General features: G+C 52.3%; 3 protein-coding genes across 9 annotated transcripts; 2 read left to right on the forward strand and 1 right to left on the reverse strand.

The window, feature by feature from the left end:
• Nucleotides 1-88: 88 nt before the first annotated feature.
• Nucleotides 89-5,132, forward strand: TMEM262 (transmembrane protein 262). Its single transcript, XM_060103077.1, has 4 exons — nucleotides 89-223; nucleotides 4,461-4,750; nucleotides 4,857-4,956; nucleotides 5,056-5,132. Exons 2-4 carry the CDS (start codon nucleotides 4,577-4,579, stop codon nucleotides 5,130-5,132), a joined length of 351 nt encoding a protein of 116 aa, XP_059959060.1. The 5' UTR covers nucleotides 89-223; nucleotides 4,461-4,576.
• Nucleotides 1,258-8,981, reverse strand: ZFPL1 (zinc finger protein like 1). Of its 7 annotated transcripts, XM_060103069.1 has the most exons (9): nucleotides 8,899-8,981; nucleotides 8,704-8,813; nucleotides 8,280-8,391; nucleotides 6,890-7,083; nucleotides 6,725-6,797; nucleotides 6,504-6,650; nucleotides 6,130-6,294; nucleotides 2,730-2,802; nucleotides 1,258-1,285 (listed from the first exon to the last, which is right to left on the reverse strand). In XM_060103069.1, exons 1-9 carry the CDS (start codon nucleotides 8,978-8,980, stop codon nucleotides 1,273-1,275), a joined length of 969 nt encoding a protein of 322 aa, XP_059959052.1. In that variant the 5' UTR covers nucleotide 8,981; the 3' UTR covers nucleotides 1,258-1,272. The 7 variants fall into 7 exon arrangements, with proteins under 7 accessions (XP_059959052.1, XP_059959051.1, XP_059959055.1 ...); XM_060103068.1 differs by lacking the exons at nucleotides 1,258-1,285; nucleotides 2,730-2,802 and adding an exon at nucleotides 5,182-5,640 and having other exon boundaries at nucleotides 6,130-6,253; XM_060103072.1 differs by lacking the exons at nucleotides 1,258-1,285; nucleotides 2,730-2,802 and adding an exon at nucleotides 5,517-5,640.
• Nucleotides 8,982-9,414: 433 nt separating this feature from the next.
• Nucleotides 9,415-14,987, forward strand: CDCA5 (cell division cycle associated 5). The gene is made up of 6 exons (XM_060103075.1): nucleotides 9,415-9,566; nucleotides 9,772-9,866; nucleotides 9,948-10,013; nucleotides 10,100-10,135; nucleotides 12,531-12,968; nucleotides 13,161-14,987. Exons 1-6 carry the CDS (start codon nucleotides 9,521-9,523, stop codon nucleotides 13,239-13,241), a joined length of 762 nt encoding a protein of 253 aa, XP_059959058.1. The 5' UTR covers nucleotides 9,415-9,520; the 3' UTR covers nucleotides 13,242-14,987.
• Nucleotides 14,988-20,240: the final 5,253 nt, after the last annotated feature.

Below are 20,240 nucleotides of genomic sequence, written 5' to 3' on the forward strand. Positions count from 1 at the left end.
AGACTGGAGTTCCCCCGCACCTTTCCTCCCCGAGCGAAGAGGTTCCGCCAGAGCCCTGGGTTCCCCCAGCTTCGCAGGAAGGATTTTGTAGAACTGGTCGAGTCGCTGTCCTCCCAGAAGGAGGACGAGTCGTGGCTTCCAACCCTGCACCCCCGCAGACAAGGGCCTGCGGAATATGTCCCTAGATGCAGTGGACGGAGTGCGGGCCGTGGAGCCAGAGAGGGTATGTCTGGCATCCTGCCACTGCCTTGTTACGGGGGTAGCAGCTCAGTTTCCCCCATTCCTCATTGGGGTACCTATTTCACAAGGGGGCTGTGAGGATTAAATGCATGTACAGTGCTGCACAGTGCCTCTAGCGCAGTGTTTCTCAAGGCCTGGTCCTCTGACATGCATCAGAATTGCCTTCAGAATTACTTGTGGCGCGTTGCAAAGACTCTGGGCTCCCCTCAGACCTAGCTTATTTTTTTTAAGTCAAGTAGTTCTGGTGCACTTGAACTTGAGAACTCCTATTATACGCTGCTTAGAAGACACAGTTGGCACATCTTAAGTGACTGATGGGATGTGCTGACTGAGGGGTTAGGTGGAGATGTTGAAGATAATTCTCAGGTTTCCGATTGGGACAAAGGTACAGCTGTTCACCCAGGTGAAGAGCTGAAGATAGGGAAAGACTTGCAGTTCAAACTGAGACACGCTGAGTTTGAATGGATGAAAAGCAGAAAAAGACTGTGTCAGTGTGGTCCTTGAAACACTACTTATGATGGGCTGGGGGGCCAGGGATGGAATGGAAACCACTTTATTCTTTGGCAGGGGTCCTGCCAGCCAAACACAGCCCACCACCTGTTTTCATATGGCCTGTAAGCTTTTCTTTTTTCATTTTTAAATGGTTGAAAAAAATGGCATTTCATGATGTGAAAATCATATGAATTCATATTTCAGTGTCCATGGGAACACATCCATGCCCATGCATTTACATATTATCTATGCCTGCTTTTTGTTTTTAATTTATTTATTTTTGACTGCCTTGGGTCTTTGTTGCTGCGCGCGGGCTTTCTCTAGTTGCGGCAAGCGGGGCTACTCTTCATTGTGGTGCGCGGGCTTCTCGTTGCAGTGGCTTCTCTTGTTGTGGAGTACAGGCTCTAGGCATGTGGGCTTCAGTAGTTGTGGCACGCAGGCTCAGTAGTTGCAGCTTGCGGGCTCTACAGTGCACGCTCGGTAGTTGTGGCACACTGGCGTAGTTGCTCCGTGGCATGTGGGATCTTCCCAGACCAGGGCTCAAACACGTCCCCTGCATTGGCAGGCAGATTCTTAACCACTGCACCACCAGGGAAGCCCTATGCCTACTTTTAACTACAACAGCAGAGTTGAGTCATTGCAACAGAGACGTACGGCTGGCAAAACCTGTAACATTTACTATCTTGTTTTTCACAGAAGTTTGCTGACCCCTGACTCTATGGGATACTCAGAGGCTGTATAAAAAATATACATGAAGATTTAAGCTTATCAAGCTATGATCTTAAGAAAAATGAAGAAAAGAGTATAAAGATTTAGGGGCTTCCCTGGTGGTCCAGTGGGTGGGACTCTGCGCTCCCAATGCAGGGGGCCCGGGTTCGATCCCTGGTCAGGGAACTAGATCCCACATGCCTGCTGCAACTAAGAGTTCTCATGCCACAACTATGAAGTCCGCATGCCACAACTAAAGATCCCACATGCCGAAACTAAACATGCTGCAACGAAGATCCCACCGCAACTAAGCCCCAGCGCAGCCTGAATAAATAAATATATTCTTTAAAAAGAGTAGAAAGATGTAGATCTACTCCAAGAAATCTAAAAACTTAAAAAAAGTTGGAGAATACTGTTAAGAAAAATTATCCAAAATTTGGAATACAGACAGTAGCATGACCTTCCAATATCATACTGGGGCATTGTTTCACAAGCCCACCCAAGGTTTAATTACCTATAGGAGTGTACATTTGTTTGATCTTGCTATTTAGATATTGTCCCAAAGAGATGCAAAACATCTATATCCAATGGAAAAATAACCTCAAAATTTGGCTTGTTTGCCCTGTAGGACACCAGCCAATTGTGTATCTAACCTAGTAATCACGTTCTAATATTCCTCTTTAAATGCCTATCAATATCCAGCTCCTCAAGATGCATTACTACCTTACTGAGGGGGAACCCCTTCACCGATGAGTTAAGACATCTTAGTTACATGTTTATTCTTTATTTAGATATCATGTTTTTAACTTTCTGAAACTTATACTTTGACAGTACATATGGTGTGACTTTGTTTTTTAAATTATGCATGTAGATGTACATGTAGGTGTATGAAGTTACATCAAGAAGGGACTCAGGGCTTCCCTGGTGGCACAGTGGTTAAGAATCTGCCTGCCAATGCAGGGGACACAGGTTCAAGTCCTGGTACAGGAAGATCCCACATGCTGCGGAGCAACTAAGCCTGTGCGCCACAACTACTGAGCCTGCACTCTAGAGCCCGCAAGCCACAACTACTGAGCCCACATGCCTGGAGCCCATGCTCCACAACAAGAGAAGCCACTACAATGAAAAGCCCGCACACCGCAATGAGTAGCCCCCGCGGCAGCTAGAGAAAGCCCGCGCGCAGCAACGAATATCCAACGCAACCAAAAATAAATAAATAAATAAATAAATAAAATAAAATTTTTAAAGTTTTTTTTAAAAAATAAGGAACTCAAAAGATGCCCACTCACCGAACTGTTGAAGGGGTTACCTCTGTAGGTGTGGGGGTGGAGCGGGGAGACTGGTACATTCTCCTCTGTATGCCTGTGTATGATGCAAATCTTTTACAAGAACATATTCATACACTATGGGGGTAATTTTTTTAAATGACATTGAGGTAGAAGCCCTAACATAAAAACGTTCGTTTGTATTCAAATGAGAACTAAAGTGCAAACAGTTGTTTCAATGGTGTGAACACAGCTGGGCATCGGGCATCACCCCTTCAATGTGTTAAGATGGGGGTCTGAGGGTCTCTTGTGATTAATGACACGGGGCAGCAATAATGGATGGTGGTGTCAGGCTTTATTTAACCTTACTGCTTCCAGGCAGGAGACTTCCCGTCTTGACCTGACCTGGGACCTGACTTCTGGGGCAGACAGTCAGGCAGGAGGCAATGGGGCTGGCCAAGTTCAAGATCAACTCTTCTTCTCTAATACTTTAGTTCCTGGGAGTTTGCATGTCCCTCCACACCATTTCTGGCCAGTTTTCTGACTTATTTTGTTGACAGTCCTGGAGTTCTCACCTCTCACATGTACAGAGGAAATGTTTTTTTCTTGGCATCTTATTGTCCCTGCACATTCCACAGCCTTGGGTAGAAGTGGATATTAGTCTTAGTACTGATTCCCTCACTCATTGGCTGCAAAAACTTGAGCTGACAATCCCTCTCTGTGCCCCAGGTTTGTGTGTAAAATAGGAGTTGTGCCACCAGTCCCAGCTTTCTCATGGGACTCTTGGAATGGCAGACAATGAGTGTTAAGATGCTGAGTGCTGGAAGGCAGCAGAGGGGAGAGCTGGTCAGCATCATGTGTTGGAAGAACATCTGGGGAGAAGATGGAAAAGCCAGTTGCTCTCCAGGGCCCACCTGGGGAGGATGTGGGAAGGTCCTGGGACAGCTATGGAGAATCTGTTGTCCCTTCCCTTACTTCCTCCCCATTAGGGGTTGGAACTTGGAGCTTGTGATCCAGCCCAGGCCTGCCCTCACCTGGTTACATCCTCCAGTTCTACTGGAGAGATCTCATTAGGAGAGATTACACCTGACCTCTCATCTGCCTAAGACTTGCTGAGGACCTACACGCCCCTTCACTTTTTTTTTTTTTTTTTTTTTTTTTGGCTGTGTTGGGTCTTTGTTGCTGCGCGCGGGCTTTCTCTAGTTGCGGCGAGCAGGGGCTACTCTTCGTCGTAGTGTGTGTACCTCTCACTGTGATGGCTTCTCTTGTTGTGGAGCATGGGCTCTAGGCACGCGGGCTTCAATAGCTGTGGCTCACAGGCTCTAGAGCGCAGGCTCAGTAGTTGTGGCGCACGGGCTTAGTTGCTCCATGGCATGCGGGATCTCCCCAGACCAGGGCTCGAACCTGTGTCCCCTGCATTGGCAGGTGGACTCTTAACCACTGCGCCACCAGGGAAGTCCCCCCTTCGCTCTTCTGAGCCCCAGTTCTTCATCTGCAGAATGTGCCCACACTACCTCCTGTGTGGAACTGTTGAGGACTTAGTGAGAAGATTTGCCCAAGAGCACAAAGTGTGTGGGCTGGGATGGTGAGGTACGCTGTCCCTCCCTCGACACGCTAGGGCCCCGCTGCTCTGTACCTTTAGCCAGGCCCCCCTCCATAGTTCAGAGCTGCCCTGGCCACCCATGAAACACTCCTGTACTGGCTGGAAACAGCCTGTGCTCTAGAATCTTGTTCTCTGTGTCCTCCTGATTCTAGAATCCTACGGCTATTCCAGACTGTGCGCTCCAGAACCAGAGGGGTCGCTGCTCCGCCTGGGCAGTGTCCGCTTGCTCAAACTGTACCGTCTGCCTTGAGTCTGCGCTGCCGCCAGGATGCAGTGGCGGGACCGCGTGGCCGTGCTCTTCTTCCCACAAGGCATGATTCTCACCATGGCTGCACTGATGCTCTTCTTCATACACCTGACCGTCTTCGCCAGCGACGTGCACAACTTCTGCGTCACCCACCACTATGACCGCATGAGCTTCCGCTACACAGTTGTCCTGATGGTAGGCCAGGGCAGGGGCTCGAGGGCTGGTCAGGGGAGGCCCAGGGGCTGATGGAAACCCCCCCGTTGTGTCAGGGGGCCACTCTCCCACGGGATGGGGCCTACAGTTCTCCCAGGTGATCGGCATCTGCTGGGCCGCCATGGGGTCACTCTACGCTGAGATGACACATGACAAGTTTCGTCGATGCTTTTCCTTGACCATCCTGAGTGAGTAGGGTGTGCGCAGGGGGAGGGGGAGCTCTGGAACCCTGAGATGCAGCAAGGAGGGGGCAGGCAAGGCTGATGGGGGCTCTCTCCTCTGCCCAGTGCTCAATGGAGCCATGTTCTTCAACCGCCTGTCCCTGGAGTTTCTGGCCATTGAGTACCGGGAAGAGAGCCACTGAGGCCTGGGGCCCAGGCTGAGAAGGGGGAAGGAAAAGTCTGCTTCGGATGTTTTAATAAAGTCTGTCATTTATTTCCACCTGTCAGCTCCTTTGGGGGAGGGAGGGGGAAAGCTGGAGACCCAGGAGAAGCAGGTCAAGACAAATGTTTGATCTGCAGGAACCCCAGGCCTAGCCTGCGGCCACTCTGGTGGACTTGGCTTTGGGCCTGGGACCTTTGTGTCTCAGGCTTGAGGAAGAGGAGCAGAGAAGGGCCCCTGGACCTCCTCCCCTACCCACCCTCAGGCCCCCAGCTCCTAGGCTGGCCCAGCCATAAGCAAGGGCTCAGGAGGGACCCACACGGATGTGAGGGTTCATGAGCGGGTCCAGGTTGGGATCGCTGTCAGCCGCAGCCCGGCCCAGGCGAGACATGAGCACAAGGAGGGCCAGGAAGCCCAGCAGCCCCAGGAGCAGCAGCAGCCCTGCCCGCTGGAGCAGAGTCAGCGGCCGCTTACGAGACCCAGCCCGGCTCCTGGGGGGATGAGGGGGAAGTCAGGTCAGGCCTCCAGTCCCTGGCGGCCCCTGCAGCCAGGAGAAGAGACCCAGCCATGACGCTTGTCTTCCGGCCCCAGCGCCACCATCCCTGAGCCTGGTTTCCTCAAGGGTGATCATCCCTGCGCCTGCCCACTACCAGGCTGACTGTGCAGCCCAAACCAGCTGAGGCAACAACTGTGTTCTGGAACTGCAATGTGTCGGGCATAAGGAGAGTCACAAAGATCGGGGGGTGTCAGAGCAGGAAGGGGCCTCAAAGAGCCCGAGTCCGAACCTCATACGCAGCACGCGAGGAAACACCCAGAGCGGCGCAGACCCAAGCCCAGGCTTCGGTGCACATCCCCTATACCAGGTCCCATTATTACCCAGAGCAAGACCCTTTTGTCATGAAATCGTCCTGCCAGGGTCTCTGGCTCTCACTTCCCCTCCTCCCCCTTCCTGGCCTCCTGCCCCACCTGACCCCATGTACCTGAGCAGCTGGGCCAGCCAGCCCAGGGCAGGCCGGCGACGGTACTTGTCATCATCACAATCCCCATGGAGGCCTGGTGCCCGGTCATCATCCCGCGTGTCATACACCTTCCTTGGGGATGAGGCTGCAGGGGCAGAGCCACCGGCATCCACAGGCTCAGGAAAGCTGTCCCATAGCGGGTGGGGAGAGGGGAGGGCAAGAGGTCCCGGCCCTTCTCAGCCTAACAGAGCAGCTCGGAATTGTGGGGAGGTAACGTCTGTGATGGAGTGAGCAAGGGTCCCTGTGGGTGGGTGTCCAGACCCCCGAGCTCCCTCCACGCAAAGCACCCCACTCCCATTCTGTCCTCCTCTGGCCTGGACAATTCCCCGGCTCACCGTGAGTCAAAGGCTCGGGATTGCCCACGTGGATCACCGTGTGCTGCTCGGGTCGGCTCGGGGAAGCGGGGGGCCGGGGGACTTGGCTGTAGAAGGTTGGGGCAGCAGAAGCGCTGGCTATCTCCTCTTGTTTGGGGCTACCACTGGCTGTGGGCAGGAAGAGAGCTATCAGCAGAGCAGGGAGGCAAGGGCCCCAACAGCAGGTGGAGACCACCACTTACCATTAAAGCTGGACCAGTCAGAGAAGTCGGAAGTGTTGAGGGGCTCAGGCTCTGGGCTCACCACCTCGTCAATCTGGAGGAAAGAACAGATGTCACCAGCCTGCCCAGTGCTGTCCCCACCCACCCACCTGGCCCAGGTGGGACCCAGGGGATACAGGCTCTCACCAGAGGAAGACCCAGTCCTGCCCGGGCCCAGTTGACTGTGGCCAGCTTCTCTCTCAGTGCGGAGGCCACGGGGCCGGCCAGGTTGGTTGGAGGGAAGATGGGGCCACTGCAGCTGGGGCACTGGTAGCCAGCAGGTGCTGTGTTTCGGGGTAGCTGGGCAGCACGTTCATTGAGGCAGGCCCAGTGGAAGAGATCTGAGGGCCCGTGAAGTAGTGGAGGAAAGACATGAAGAAGAAGACACTTAGGACCCCTAGCCCAGCAAGAGCCCCCAGCCTGCTGCAGAGATACATGCACACATAAGTGTAAACCCAGGGCCTTCTCCTGCCCATCCTCACCCCAGGTCCACTTCATCAGTATTCCCTAAGACTTTGGCCTTCCTGGCCACCACTATCTGACTAAGTCAAGGCAGATGCTGCCAAACTTCCCAGCCCACTTGGGTGGAAAGAAGATGCCACCTACCCTTTCCATGAGTCCTCTCTGGACTCACACTCTTCACAAGCTCATTAGGCTAACAGCTCATCAACAACAGTTTCAGAAAAGGTTACTAGACATACACACAGGAACACGTATGGGTGTATACATCCATGGGCACAGATATACACGTGTTTATATACATGTCAAACGCAGGTGCCATCCCCTACATCCACACACACGGGCACACTAACTCTCACATACACATCTATACACTCACGTTTGCTAACACGTAAGCACCCTCACCCAGGAATTCTCCTGCAACCCCACAACACACCTGTGCTTATATGCTCACATACAACAGTTACCCATTCATTCACCCATAGTACTAATGAATACACTAACACTTATGTAAAGACACAATGCACGTTCAATTCATGCACATGTAAACACACAGTGAGAAACACATACATGGAGCGCACTCTTTTACACTAGTTCCTTCAAAAAGTGGAGCTAAGTAAGGCTCTTACACCAGAATCAGGTCAAGGTCATGCCACATGCCCCTGCTGACTTCTTTTAGCTGACATTACTGTGAGGGATGCAGTTCCTCTCTGTTTAATCTTGGAATCAGAAATGGATCCTGAATGTCTGAAAGCCCCATGCTTTCAGCTCACTGCTGGTATGGCCAGCTACTGCTCACAGCTACAACCACACCCACAAGTTTGACTGGCTCTCGCTCAACCCTAGAGATTGGCAGGGAAGAAGCTAGAAGCTTTACTTTTTAGGGAAAAACACTAAGGCCTCGAAAGGGGAAATGACTTGCCTGAGCTCACACAGCAGGTAAGTAACCTAGCTGGACCAGAATCTGGGGCTCCAGCCTCCCAGGCTTGAGAGGTCACTGTCCTGCTGCTTGGGGAGTGCCTGGAAACTGGTCACGCTGGGCCTGTCCTGATCCCCCCATAAGGTGCCCAGGCCTCACCATAACAGACCAGGCGGGTCGTCTCCCGGGCGGCCAGGGGTATGTTGCAGAGGCGGCAATTGGGGTTGTAATCGCTGTCTTGGAGCCACTGCAGGTAGGACTGGACGATGCACTGAAGTGGGAGAAAGAGGTCACAACTGGAGCAAGAACTCCACAGCCCATCTCCCCAAAGCCCAGATGCCTCTTTTTCTCCCATCACAGAGGAGATTGATCCTTCTGTTTGACCAATGAATAAACACTTATTGAGCACACACCGTGTGCCATACTCTGACTTAAGCACTGGGGATAGAACAGTGAACAAAATAAACTAAGTCCTTGTCCTTGTGGAGCTTCCATTCTAGGGCCAGGCCCTTCATGGATTTGGAGGAAGTCAATACTACCTGCCCACCTAGTGCCCTGCTCAGCCGCTCCTCTGAACACCCACCTTGGCGTGATTGGCTACCAGGCAGTGCTCGCAGACGTTGACCCGGTGTTCAAAGCAGAATAGGTTGGTCACCTTCCTCTTGGGGCACTTGCAAAGCCCCATAGTCGACCCTGAGGAAGGAGTCTGAGTTGGCAGGGAGCCAGGTTCTGGTGGCCGCCACAACGCACTCACCAGTCCAGTTGTTTCCACTCTTACCTGTCCTAGACACCTCTCGTACTCGCCCCAACCCCAAACTCCTGCCCACCGTCCCTCTCCATTCCGGCCACGCCCCCTGCATAAATCCCACCTCCGGAGACCCCAGATTCCTCCCGCATCCCAACCCTGGCCAGGCCCCTCCATCAGTCTCTCCGATACCACCGGCCCCGCCCCTAGGGCCCCGCCCGAGCCCCACCCCCTCCAAGCCCCGCCCCCACCTTCCCCACAGACCCCGCTCTGTGTTACTAATCGGCTGCGGCACCCGTCCCCACGGGCGCGAGCGCCGGCCCGAGGCGCGGAAGGTCAGACAGCACTCAGCCGAGTTCTCGCTCAGCTCCCTCCAGCTCAGAACCCTCCGATTATCCCTCCACTGCCACGTCTCTTCCGGGTGCGGCGCGCGCTGATGACACCAGCGCGCCTCTGGCCCCGCCCCTGCAGACGCTAGACGTGGAGGCGGGTGGAAAAGGGGTGACCGGAGCTCGGCGGCCCTCCCGCCTTGCGTCACTTCCGCTTCCTCCCGGGTAAGGCGGGTAACTCGAACGTTTGCCCTTCGGGTTGGCGCGAGCCCTGGCGGCGGCGGCAGCGGCGGCTGCGGCAGTAGAGCTCGAGACCAAGGCTAGACATGTCCCAGAGGAGAACCCGGTCCGGAGGGGCCGCCCAGTGTTCCGGTGAGCGGAGGGCGCGCGGGAGAGATGGGGCTGAGCAGTTCCGTGAGGAAGGCCCTCCCCCCACCGCCCTAGGAGGCTCGTCCCCCGCCCGAGAAGGCGCCCCCAGAGGGCCTGTTTGGGAACTTCTCTCGCTCTCTTCAGCACCTGTTCTCTAGACTCTGAGGTCTAGAGCCCTCCCCTACCTGCTAAATTTTTCTCTTTCCAGGGCCCAGCGCCCCAACTTCCACTCAGTCTCTGCGGAGGTCCCAGCGGAAATCAGGCTCTGATATCCCAAGCATCGTCCCGGAAATCTGGCCTAAGGTGAGCCCCGGGTTCCTCAGTTCCTCCTGCCCCGGAGGCCCCTGGGCTAATGTAGAGCTCAAGTTCACCCCTCTTCTCCAGGCACCCCAGGCGGCTCCAGTCAGAAAGCCCATCGTCCTGAAGAAGATCGTGGCCCATACTGTAGAGGTGAGGGCAGAGAGAGGGGTTGTAGGTGGGGAGCCAGAAGTGGGATCAACTAGTGTTGATGTGACCAACTAGTGTCGTCTCCACAGATCCCGTCTGTTCATTCGCCTCGAAGGAGTCCCCGGGTAAGTTCATTTTCGTTTTCTTAGTTAAGGGGAATCCAGGGCAGACAGTCTAGAGCTGGGGCGGAATATAATGGCTGCTCACGTCTGCCCAGGGAGCTATTTGCTGTATTTTGAAACATTTTGCCTTTGGACACCTATGTGTATCGCCAGTCTTGCTTACTTCCTGCATACTTGGTGCGTTTAGCTATTGATGCCCTGTATTCTCTACCATTTTCCTTTAAAAGTTGAGCTATGTCTTAACTACTTTCTTCTTCCTCGTCTATTGTTCTCAGTGTAGTATAATGTCCTTAACTGTTTTAGCAGAAGTTATTGTTAAGGATGTCTCATTAAAAGAAGATCTGTACCTGAAGATACAATGAATGAGAAATACTAACTGCCTTTGAGTGGCTCACGGGGCTTACAGTCAGATGGGGAGAAAGACAAGTAAGTGATAACATAGTGTGCTGAGGACTGCAATAAAGAAAGTACTAGATGCTGTAAAGGAACCTAACCCAGACCAGGTAGCTCAGGGAATGTTTCACAGAAGAAGTGTTTAAACTGAGTCTTTGAAGACAAGTTAGGAGTGTTCTAGGCAAAGGAAGCTGTGTTTGCAGATGCCTGGAGTCCACAAGGAAAAGCATGAGGTTTGGGGAACAGCAGCTTTGATGTGTCTGCCCCAGACCTTGTCAGGGGAGGGAGCGTGCCAAGCCAGAGCAGATCCTGATGAGGCACGAGGATGAGCTTCGACTTCATCCTTTGTTCTGTGGGCAGCTTTGGAGAGTCTTAAGGTAGTGACTGAGGCAGGCTTGGGTGTTTTAGAAAGATCTCTTTAGGGTCTGGGTGGAGAATGGATTGCAGAAAGCCTTCTGGGGACCCCCAGACCAGGTGGGCGGGCATGAAAGGAATCCCGAAGTGAGATGGTGGGAGCCTGAAGTTAGGTAAAGGCAGAGTGCTGCTCCTTCCCCTGGCTCACCGCGTGACCACCCCATCACACAGGACTCAGCTCAGAGGACACTTCCTCCCCGAAGCCTTCCTGATATATTTCTCCATAGGCCTTATGAATAGCCGAGAGTATTTTGTTTGCATGTTTGTTGTCTTAGGAGCAGGGACTTCTGTCTCCCCTATGGTGGCCACTCTTTCTTGTTGGTTGAATGATAGATTCATGAGATATTGAACAAAAAATGCGCAAGGACTTTGATGACTGCTTGGCTGTAGGGATTGAAGAAGAAGTCATCTGGGTGACTCCCATTTTGTTCAGCATCCCTTTTACTAAGACTCATGGGGCAGATTCCCCAGAATCTGTAGCCAGGAAATGTCTCTCTCAATATAATTCTGTTAAACCACAAGGGTCCCTAAATTTTTCTTGTTTCTCACCTTGTCTTGGCTGTCACAAAGCTCAGTGTCAAGTTTTGTGAAAGTTAATTCAGTGATTATGGAACACCGGCTCCACGCAGGGCTCTGCTGAAGGTGTTGGGCACAGGCAAGGTCAGCCAGACAGATGAAGATGCTCCCATGTGACGCGCACATTCTAGTTGGCGTCACAGTCAACCGGCGAACAGCCACAATCAGATAGTGATGCTCACTGTCCAGGAAAGAGGTCGTTGCTAGTCACCCTCTGCTAGTGACAGAGGGTGACTAGCAGAGGTGAGGAGGGGCTGGTCTCCGTCCCATGGTAAGGGACGGCCTCCCTGAGGAGGCAGCATTTCAGCTGAGATTGGAATTATGAGAAGCCAGTGTGTGAACCTCTTAATACTCATGTCAGATTAAGTGCTTTCTTGCTCAGAACCTTGCCATGGCTCCCTGGGTCTCGGAGCAAGGTTCTCCATGGGTCTCCCCATACAGTGGCCTGCAAAATGCCCTATAACACCCCCATTACCTCTCGAACCCCAAGCTCAGTTCCTCGCCTCACTCCCTCTCACTTCAGCCACACTAGCCTTATTGTTCCTTGACCCTGACTGGCATGCTTTCACCTCAGGACTTTTGCACCTTCTGTTCTCTCTGCCTAGAACATTCCTCCTCCAGATGACTTACTCCCTCATCTCCTTCAAGTCATAGCTCCAATGCCACCTCAGTGAGGCCTACACTGACCTACACCTACTTAAAATTCCAAACCCTTCCCCCACCCAGTATGCTCAGTCCTGTTGGTTTTTTCCAAAGTGCTTAACATACGACATGATTCTCCCTATTCTCTATTTTTCCCACCAGAGTGGAAGCACTGTGGAGACAGGGGTCTTCTTTGTTTTCTTCCCTGCTGTACTCCCAGTGCCTGGCAGATGACCAATAAGGACTTATTGGCTGGATGGACATTTTAGGTCCTGTGGGTCTTTCTTTCTGCCCTAAATCTCCTTGGGCCTTTCTTGAAGTAAGTAACATAGTCAAGTAACAGGGAGGCGTTCTCTCTTCTGTCCTGGTACAGATCGCTGTTTTTTTGGAGAAAGAAAACAACCCTCCTAGCAAGGAGCCTACTCGGGAGGACGTCTTCCAGACATGTAGTGTCCCTGTCACCTCCGCCTCCACTGCTGTGCTGTGCTCCCTGAATGTTGAGTCCGACTCCGGGGAAGGAGACCTGGACGCCAGAGACTTGGAAATGTCAAAGAAAGTCAGGCGGTCCTACAGCCGCCTGGAGACTCTTGGCTCTGCCTCCACCTCCACCCCAGGCCGCCGGTCCTGCTTTGGCTTTGAGGGGCTGCTGGTGACAGAAGACTTGGCTGGAGTCTCGCCTGTGGTGGGTTCAAAGTTAACTGAGGTCCCCAGGGTCCCTGTGAAGCCCTGGGCCCCAGACACAACTCTCCCTGGAATCTCTCCCCCGGCCGTGAAAGAGAAACGAAAGAAGAGGAAGGTGCCGGAGATCTTGGTGAGTGAGGGGCAGGGGCCTTCCTCTGCCGTCACGCCAGACACACGGGGAGACGCACTGGGACACGTGCAGGGCCGGGCCTCAGCCCTGGCTGTCACGGGAGAAAGGCGGTGCCTGCAGGGTATGGGTGGAAATGCTCCAGCCAATGTGCCCGCTTCTCCACTCACCTGCCCCCCATTTCTCTTCCCCCAGAAATCGGAGCTGGATGAGTGGGCCGCGGCCATGAATGCTGAGTTTGAAGCTGCTGAGCAGTTTGATCTCCTGGTTGAATGAGATGAAGTGAGGGTGTCCCTGGCCAGACTCCCCTCTTCCCCCTGTACATAGTCCCCTCTCCCTGTGGAGAAGACACTTGGGGTCCCCTCCCCTGGTCTTGTTACCTGTGCACGCGCTGTTGCTGCACGTGAGGCCTGTCCTCTGGGGGCTGGCACAGCGGCAGCAGCCGTTTCAGCTTGAGGAAACGGGGCCCGCCTGGCCCAGCCCCGCACTGGCGTCCTGTCTGTAGTCAGTCACCTACCATCCTTTCCCCACTACGTCCCAGAGTATCCCAGCCTGTTTCCAGTCGGGCCTCAGACTAGGGAGTAGGAATCACTGGCCCAGCCAGAAGAGGTGAAAGGGCTGGGGGCTGGGGGTGAGAGAGCAACTCTGCTCTTGTGGGGAAATGTGGCCGCTCTGTAGCAGCCCCACCAGAGATGGACGCCGAGGGCCACAGCCAGCCTCGGGCTTTCTCTACTGAGTTGCCTCTGCTGAGGCTTGGTTCCCAGCCATGAGTGCATCTAGGTAACGAGGCTTGGGTTTCCTCTTAGATTCTGTAGATGGTCCGGGAGGACTGTCGCCATGGATTGGAGACAATTCTGTCTGTGAAGAAGAAGCAGGATATTCAGCCTATAGTCTTAAGTTTTGAAGGAGGGAGGGAAGCCTTGGTTGGGTCTCAGACCGTAAATGTCTGCTGCACAGAAGTTGTGTTTTATAGTTGTGTGTGCTGTTGCTGAGATGTTCAGTTAAATGCAGGCTGATGGAGCAGTGGCCGCTTGGGGAGGGAAGGTGTCTCCAGACCTCCCAGAACCTGAGGCTCACGGCATCTGGACTGATAACTGCAGAGGGCAGGAAGGGGCCCCCTCTTATCACTCATACCTGTTTTTTACAAAACAAAATGTACAGCGTCTATTTAGCTCTAGAAGAAGAACTTAGGAGTTGAATGGTCCTGGTGACATTAGCATTTCGTAAAGTTCTAGGAAGCTTTTCTCACGTGCCAGAAAGGGGCCAGTGTTGATAGCAGTTTTAACTTTCAGCTTCCATAGTGTCCTCTCACAGGAGGACACTGCCTGAGGTAGGTGCTAGGAGTTGAACTAGGGGGAGGGTGAGGTCATCTCATCGTCTCTGGGGTTCCCCACTCCCCTAGCCCCTGTTTCTCTTTTCTCAATATTGTTAAAAGGTGAACTTGCAAAGGCTGCCCAACCACAACTTCCGCCATAGCCCAGGCCTTTGTGCCTTTTGATGTTTACAGGTTCATGGAAGTAGGGGATAAGAGGAGTGTGGAGAGGCTAGTGGAGAGCAGAGAATATCAGGGAAGACGAGTGCTTGCTTGGTTAGGGTCCCCGAAACAGGCACAGGCCCGGTGGGCGCTAGTTAAACTCTTTGCAAGGCCTACAAGTCCTGAAGAGTCTCGTCCTCGCTGGCTGGCGGGACAGCTCTTGGGAAATGTCTTAGTCCTGCAGAGTCGGGAGTAGCCAAATGATGCTGAGTTGATGTCGTGACTGCAAACTTCTCTCTGTCCCTGAAAAACTAAGAATGGAGTTTAAGGGAAAACTGGGGTTTGTTTTTTAAAGAAAACAACAATTAAAGAGTTTCTGCCTGTTCATAGACTGTTTCTTTTGTTGGGTCAAAGGCAGAGCTGAAGGTGTGGGACCCAGGAAGCCATGCCTTCTTTGGGCTGTGTCATCAGGGCTGTCCCTTTGTATGGGGGGCTGCCAGCCTGGCCTCCAGTAGTCTGTGGTAGATCACTCCCACCCCCACCCCACCCCCAGGTCTGTTTTTTCTGTCCAGTCACTCACCCACTCCTCTAAGAAGGGGAGCCCCGTACCCTCCTGTCCCAGGAGGAAAGAGGTCGGTCTGGGGTGAGGCTGCTAAGAGCTTCGCTTAGTGCCTGGGAACCAACCCTCCACCCCACCCCGAGTCCAGCTCTTATTCCCCGCCCCCTCTCCCTGACAGACTCCTGTGAAGGAGCCAGTTCCTCACACACTGGCCCAACCTGGGTGCTCTACAGCAGTGGGTGCAGAACCCCCTGGGTAGCTAGTCAAAGGTGCGATTCCCAGGAATTATCGTACTCGGCCAGAGGAGGCCCAGGGACATACGTGCACCTTGATGCAGGTGTCACGACCACTGTCCTTCCCCTCATCCTTCCTACGCTTGTCCTTGCCTCCTAGTCCTTAGAACAAATTAAGGCCTTTAAATTCTTTAATTCTCCCTAAACCTCCCCACTTCTACCTCCTTCCCTTACCCAGAGGAGAGCAGGCTCCTCTTTTCAAGGCCAAGCTTTGCATTTTGGCTTTTGATCCAATTCCCTCATCTCTTGAGACCTTGTTCCTCTTTCTCCTACAAGTCTTAAACAGGCTTATGTTCATTTTATTGTTAAAAACAACCACCCTAATCCTAACCAAAAAGTTTTGTCCAGCATCTGTTTTCAGCTACTATTATGCCTTTCAAGGTTAAGCTCCTTGAAAAATGTTCAAAAGCTGCTTTCTGCTTCTGTTTCATTTACTTTGGGTGCCCTCATCACTCCATTTACTGCTTGGGCAGAAGTAACCAGTGACCCCCTAATGCCCAGTGCTAAAAACTTGGGCCTCTGTAGCCTTGGCGGAGAACACCTTGGATTCCCCTGAAATATCAGGACACCCAGGTCCAGTCCTGGACCCTCTTTCCAATCTGCTTGCTCTCTCTGGGCCGCCTCCTTGCTCAAGACTTGCTAGTCTATCTCCAAACCATACCTCTCTCCTGGGCTTCAAACTGGAATCTAGAACTGTCTTCTAAAACTGTATCTCAAAAGATGTTAAAAAAAAAAAATTGTATCTCAACTCAGAAGTCATCGCAAATTCAGCTCATCCACCAGCTTGCCTTTTCCTGTGCTCCCCCTGATGTTAGCAACACCACCAGCTGACCCGAGTTGCACAAGCCAGGAAACGGGTCCTCTGCAGCTCTACCCTCTCCTTTACCCCATCCCATCAGCCCCACCCTCAACATCCCTCCATCCCCATGGCCACTGGACAGTTGCTGTGGCCTAGTGGATCTTCTTCCCTTTACTCTCAACTCTCCAAACTGTCCACACTGCGGCCAGAATGAGTTTTCTAGGAGACAAAACTATGATGCTGTTTCTCCCCTGCTTAAAACCCTTTGATACAATTCATTTCTGGGTACGATACCCAAAAGAATTGAAAGCAGGGTCTTAAGATATTTGTACACTTGTGTTCATAGCAGCATTATTTACTATTGCCAAAAGGTGGAAATAACACAAATATCCATCAATGGATGAATGGATAAACAAAATGCAATATAGAGGTACAATAGAATATTCAGCCTTCAAAAGGAATGATGTTCTGCCACATGCTACAACATGGATGAACCTTGAAAACATGCTAAGTGAAATGAGACACAAAAGGACACATATTGTGTGACTCCATTTATATGAGATACGTGAAACCGTCAAATTCATAAAGACAGAAAGTAGGATGGTAGGTGCCAGGGACTGGGGCAGGGGGGAATGGGGAGTTCTTGTTTAACAGGGACAGTTTCACTTTGGGAAAATGAAGAAGTTCTGGAGATGGATGATGGTGATGGTTGCACAGCAATGCAAGTGTGCTTACTGCTACTGAACTGTACACTTAAAATGCTTAAAATGGTAAATTTTATGTACTTTGCCACAATAAATTAAAAAAAAAAAAAACCTTTTGGCGACTTCCCACTGTGCATGCAGTCGTGTGATGGATGGTTATTGGGTTTTGGCTGCCCAGTCTCAACCTCTACAAATGCGCTGACTGCAAGACGCCACTTCCCTCCATGGGCATGAAGAGGCCAGACGCTTGCTCCCCCTGATCCCAGCAACCAGGACATAGGCATCTACCTGAGCTCAGCCAATCAGATTTTGCATGAGGACCTGGAACAAGGACCAGGAAGAGAGGGAAGGATAATTGAGGATTCAGTGAGGTGGTGGCCTCACGTGTCCAGCGGCAGCCCTGGGCCTCCACCGTCCAGTGTGGAGATGGCAGAACACTACAGCCGGCTCCTGTGGCAGGGTCCTCACGGGGTCCTGGCAGCCAGCATCCCATACCTCCTGCCCTTTGAGTCTGTTCTATGAGTTCCGCGACTCCCTGGTACCCTTCCGATAAAGTCCTTTTCTGCTCAAATTAACCAATGTTGTTTTCTCTTGTTTGCAACCCAGAGCCCTGTTGCTCCATACTGCTTGGCAGGGCTCATGAGGACTCCAGGGTGAGGCTGGTGGCCACGTCTCCAGTCTAAGGCCCACAGAACCTGAGCTGCTGCAAAGTCCTCCCTCCCAGCCTTTGCTCAGACTGCTCTCTGCCTCACCTACTCTTCCCAATCCTGTCTCACCTGCTGAGTCCTGACTTGATTAGGTTTGGCTTTGGCTCAAGCGTCGCCTCTGCTCAGTCTTTCCTACCTGCCTGTCCCTTCTTCAGTGACAGCATGATGGGTAACAGCACAGATTCCAGAGTTCAATGGACTTTGGATCCTGGTGCTGCCAGTTTCTAGATGTGAGACCCCAGGCAAGTTAATTAATTTCTCCGTGCCTCAGTTTCCTTATCTGTAAAATGGGAACAATAATAGTACAGGTTTCCCCGCTATCTGAAAGTAGAGCATTCCTGTGAACCTTTTGTAAGCCGAAATGGCGTAAGCAAAGACGCAATTTACCTTAGGTCACAACAGCTTGCTAATGGATACACAAAATAAATCGAGGTTAAAGCACAGATGCTCACAATGCTGAGATGTCAAGTGCAGTTCCCGGTGGAGGAGCTTGGCGGGGCCACTCTGGCTGCTCAGGGTGTGAGCTGCCTCTGTACCGGCACACTGCAAAACTGATGCTGGATGCTATTTTATCTTTTTTCCTAAAAATGAAAATTGTCTTCAGATTTCTTTCGATTAGCAAAAACAGGTGCTAATGTTAGGTCTTTTGTAAAAGTGACTGGCATAAAGTGAACTTTGGAAAAGTGGGGGATACCTGTCCCCACCTCATGGGCTTTTGGTGAGAGAGGAAACAATACAGGTAAAGTGCTTAGTATGTGATACGTACTCAGTGAACAGTAGTTGTTTTCAGGGAGACCTGACCACTCCCTCCTTTCTAACTCCCGGACCTCTCTCACAGCTCCTGTAAGCTCGAGTCTGTCTGTGGGGCACACACTTTTACACGGCAGTCTCAGCTCTGAGGGTGGAGGCAGAATGGTATTTGTCTCTGTCCCCACAGCATCCGGGCGCATCGTGGATGAATAGGGGTGGTGTTTTCCCTCCAGCCTGGTCCACAGCAGCTCACACCCTCTTGTAGGAGCTGGGGGCTGAGAGCTTCTGGGTGCCCTGGGGGAGAGAGAGGTGCAGGTGGAGTCAGGAGCAGTGGCCCCTGGGTGGCCTGCACTTGGGCATGGGGCCTCTGCCTCCCCCAGCATGAATCCTGGCTCCAGCCCCAGGGCTCACACTGACCCCCACGGCCCTGGGAGTGGACTGCACCCTCCCTCTTCCACAGGACAGCTCCCTACCCGAACCATGGCCCTCGCCTTCTCAGCCTGAGTCCTGAGCCCCTGCAACCGCCAACCTTGAGGTGAGGCCTTGGCCCAAGGCCCGGGTGGTCCTCCCAACATACGGGCTTCAAGCAGGCTGCCTTCTCCTCACGTATTTCCATCTCCTGGCTCGCAAGTTGTCAAACTCTCTGACAGCCATTGGGTGGAGACCCGGGTAGCCCTGGGTCTGAATCCTGGCTTTGACTCTTCTGAGATTATAGGCAAGTCACTTAGCTTCTTCAAGCCTCACTTTTCTCTTATGAAAAGTGGGGCTAATTCTTTCTTTATTTTTGGCTGCATTGGGTCTTCGTTGTGGTGCGCGGGCTTCTCATTGCAGTGGCTTCTCTTGTTGCAGAGCATGGGCCCTAGGTGCATGGGCTTCAGTAGTTGTGGTGCGTGGGCTCAGCAGCTGTGGCTCTCAGGCTCTAGAATGCAGGCTCAGTAGTTGTGGCACATGGGCTTAGTTGCTCCGCGGCATGTGGGATCTTCCTGGACAAGGGATCAAACCCATGTCCCCTGCATTGACAGGTGGATTCTTAACCGCTACGCCACCAGGGAAGCCCCAAGTGGGGCTAATTCCACCTCTATTACAGAATTGCTCTGTGGATTGTTTTCCAGGTTGATGGTCACATGCACAGCACCTGGTAGAGTGTAATAACTGACTGCTAGTATTCTTGTACTCAGTCCATGACTGACTTCTTAAAGGAGGAAATTCCTTTTTTTATCCTCCCCACATTCAGAGCAGGGCCTTGAACAAAATCAGCGCTCTGTAAATATTTGTGGAGTTGAATACCCATTTTAGAGGCTAGGAAACTGAGCCTGAGTACCTGGGGCTGCCCCACCTTTGAACGGCAGAGCAGGACTTGAACCTGGGTTTATGGATTTTCAGCTCTGAGCTGTCTTCTTTCTAAATATGAATTAGGCACCTGTCTGAGCTTGGCCAGTGGGACCCTGAGGGGGCACCAAGGGAACCCCACGCATTCTCTGGGGAAGAGCTCCATGGACTGCGGGGAGAGAGCTTGCGTACAGTCTGCTGTTAGACAGCCAGGCTGAAGGCCGGTGGGGGCACAGAGGGAAGTCAAAGAACTAGTGACCCTCGTCTCCCTATCTTATTACAACTTCCTGTATCTCTAGTTGTTCAGATACACACCTAGATCTCCAGTCATCCACCCCTCCAATCCTTCCTGGTTACTAACTGGTAACCAGGAAGCCGTTCATGCCTCCCTGTTTCCTCTGATGGGTACCAACAGGTGGGCATGGTGTTAGAGTTGCCAGATGTAACAAATAAAAATATACAAGATGCCTGGTTAAATTTGAATGTCAGATAAACGATGAATTTTTGTTTAGCATAAGCATGTCCCGAATCCGATAAACAAGGAGTCATTTTGCAGTACAAGTGTGTGCCATGCAATGTTTGGGACATGATCATACTAAAACAAATCTCACTGTTTATATGTTCAGATTTAACCAGGCATCCTGTATTTTATTTGGCAAC

This window comes from Mesoplodon densirostris, chromosome 7 (assembly GCF_025265405.1).
Source record: "Mesoplodon densirostris isolate mMesDen1 chromosome 7, mMesDen1 primary haplotype, whole genome shotgun sequence".
Lineage (NCBI taxonomy): Eukaryota > Metazoa > Chordata > Mammalia > Artiodactyla > Ziphiidae > Mesoplodon > Mesoplodon densirostris.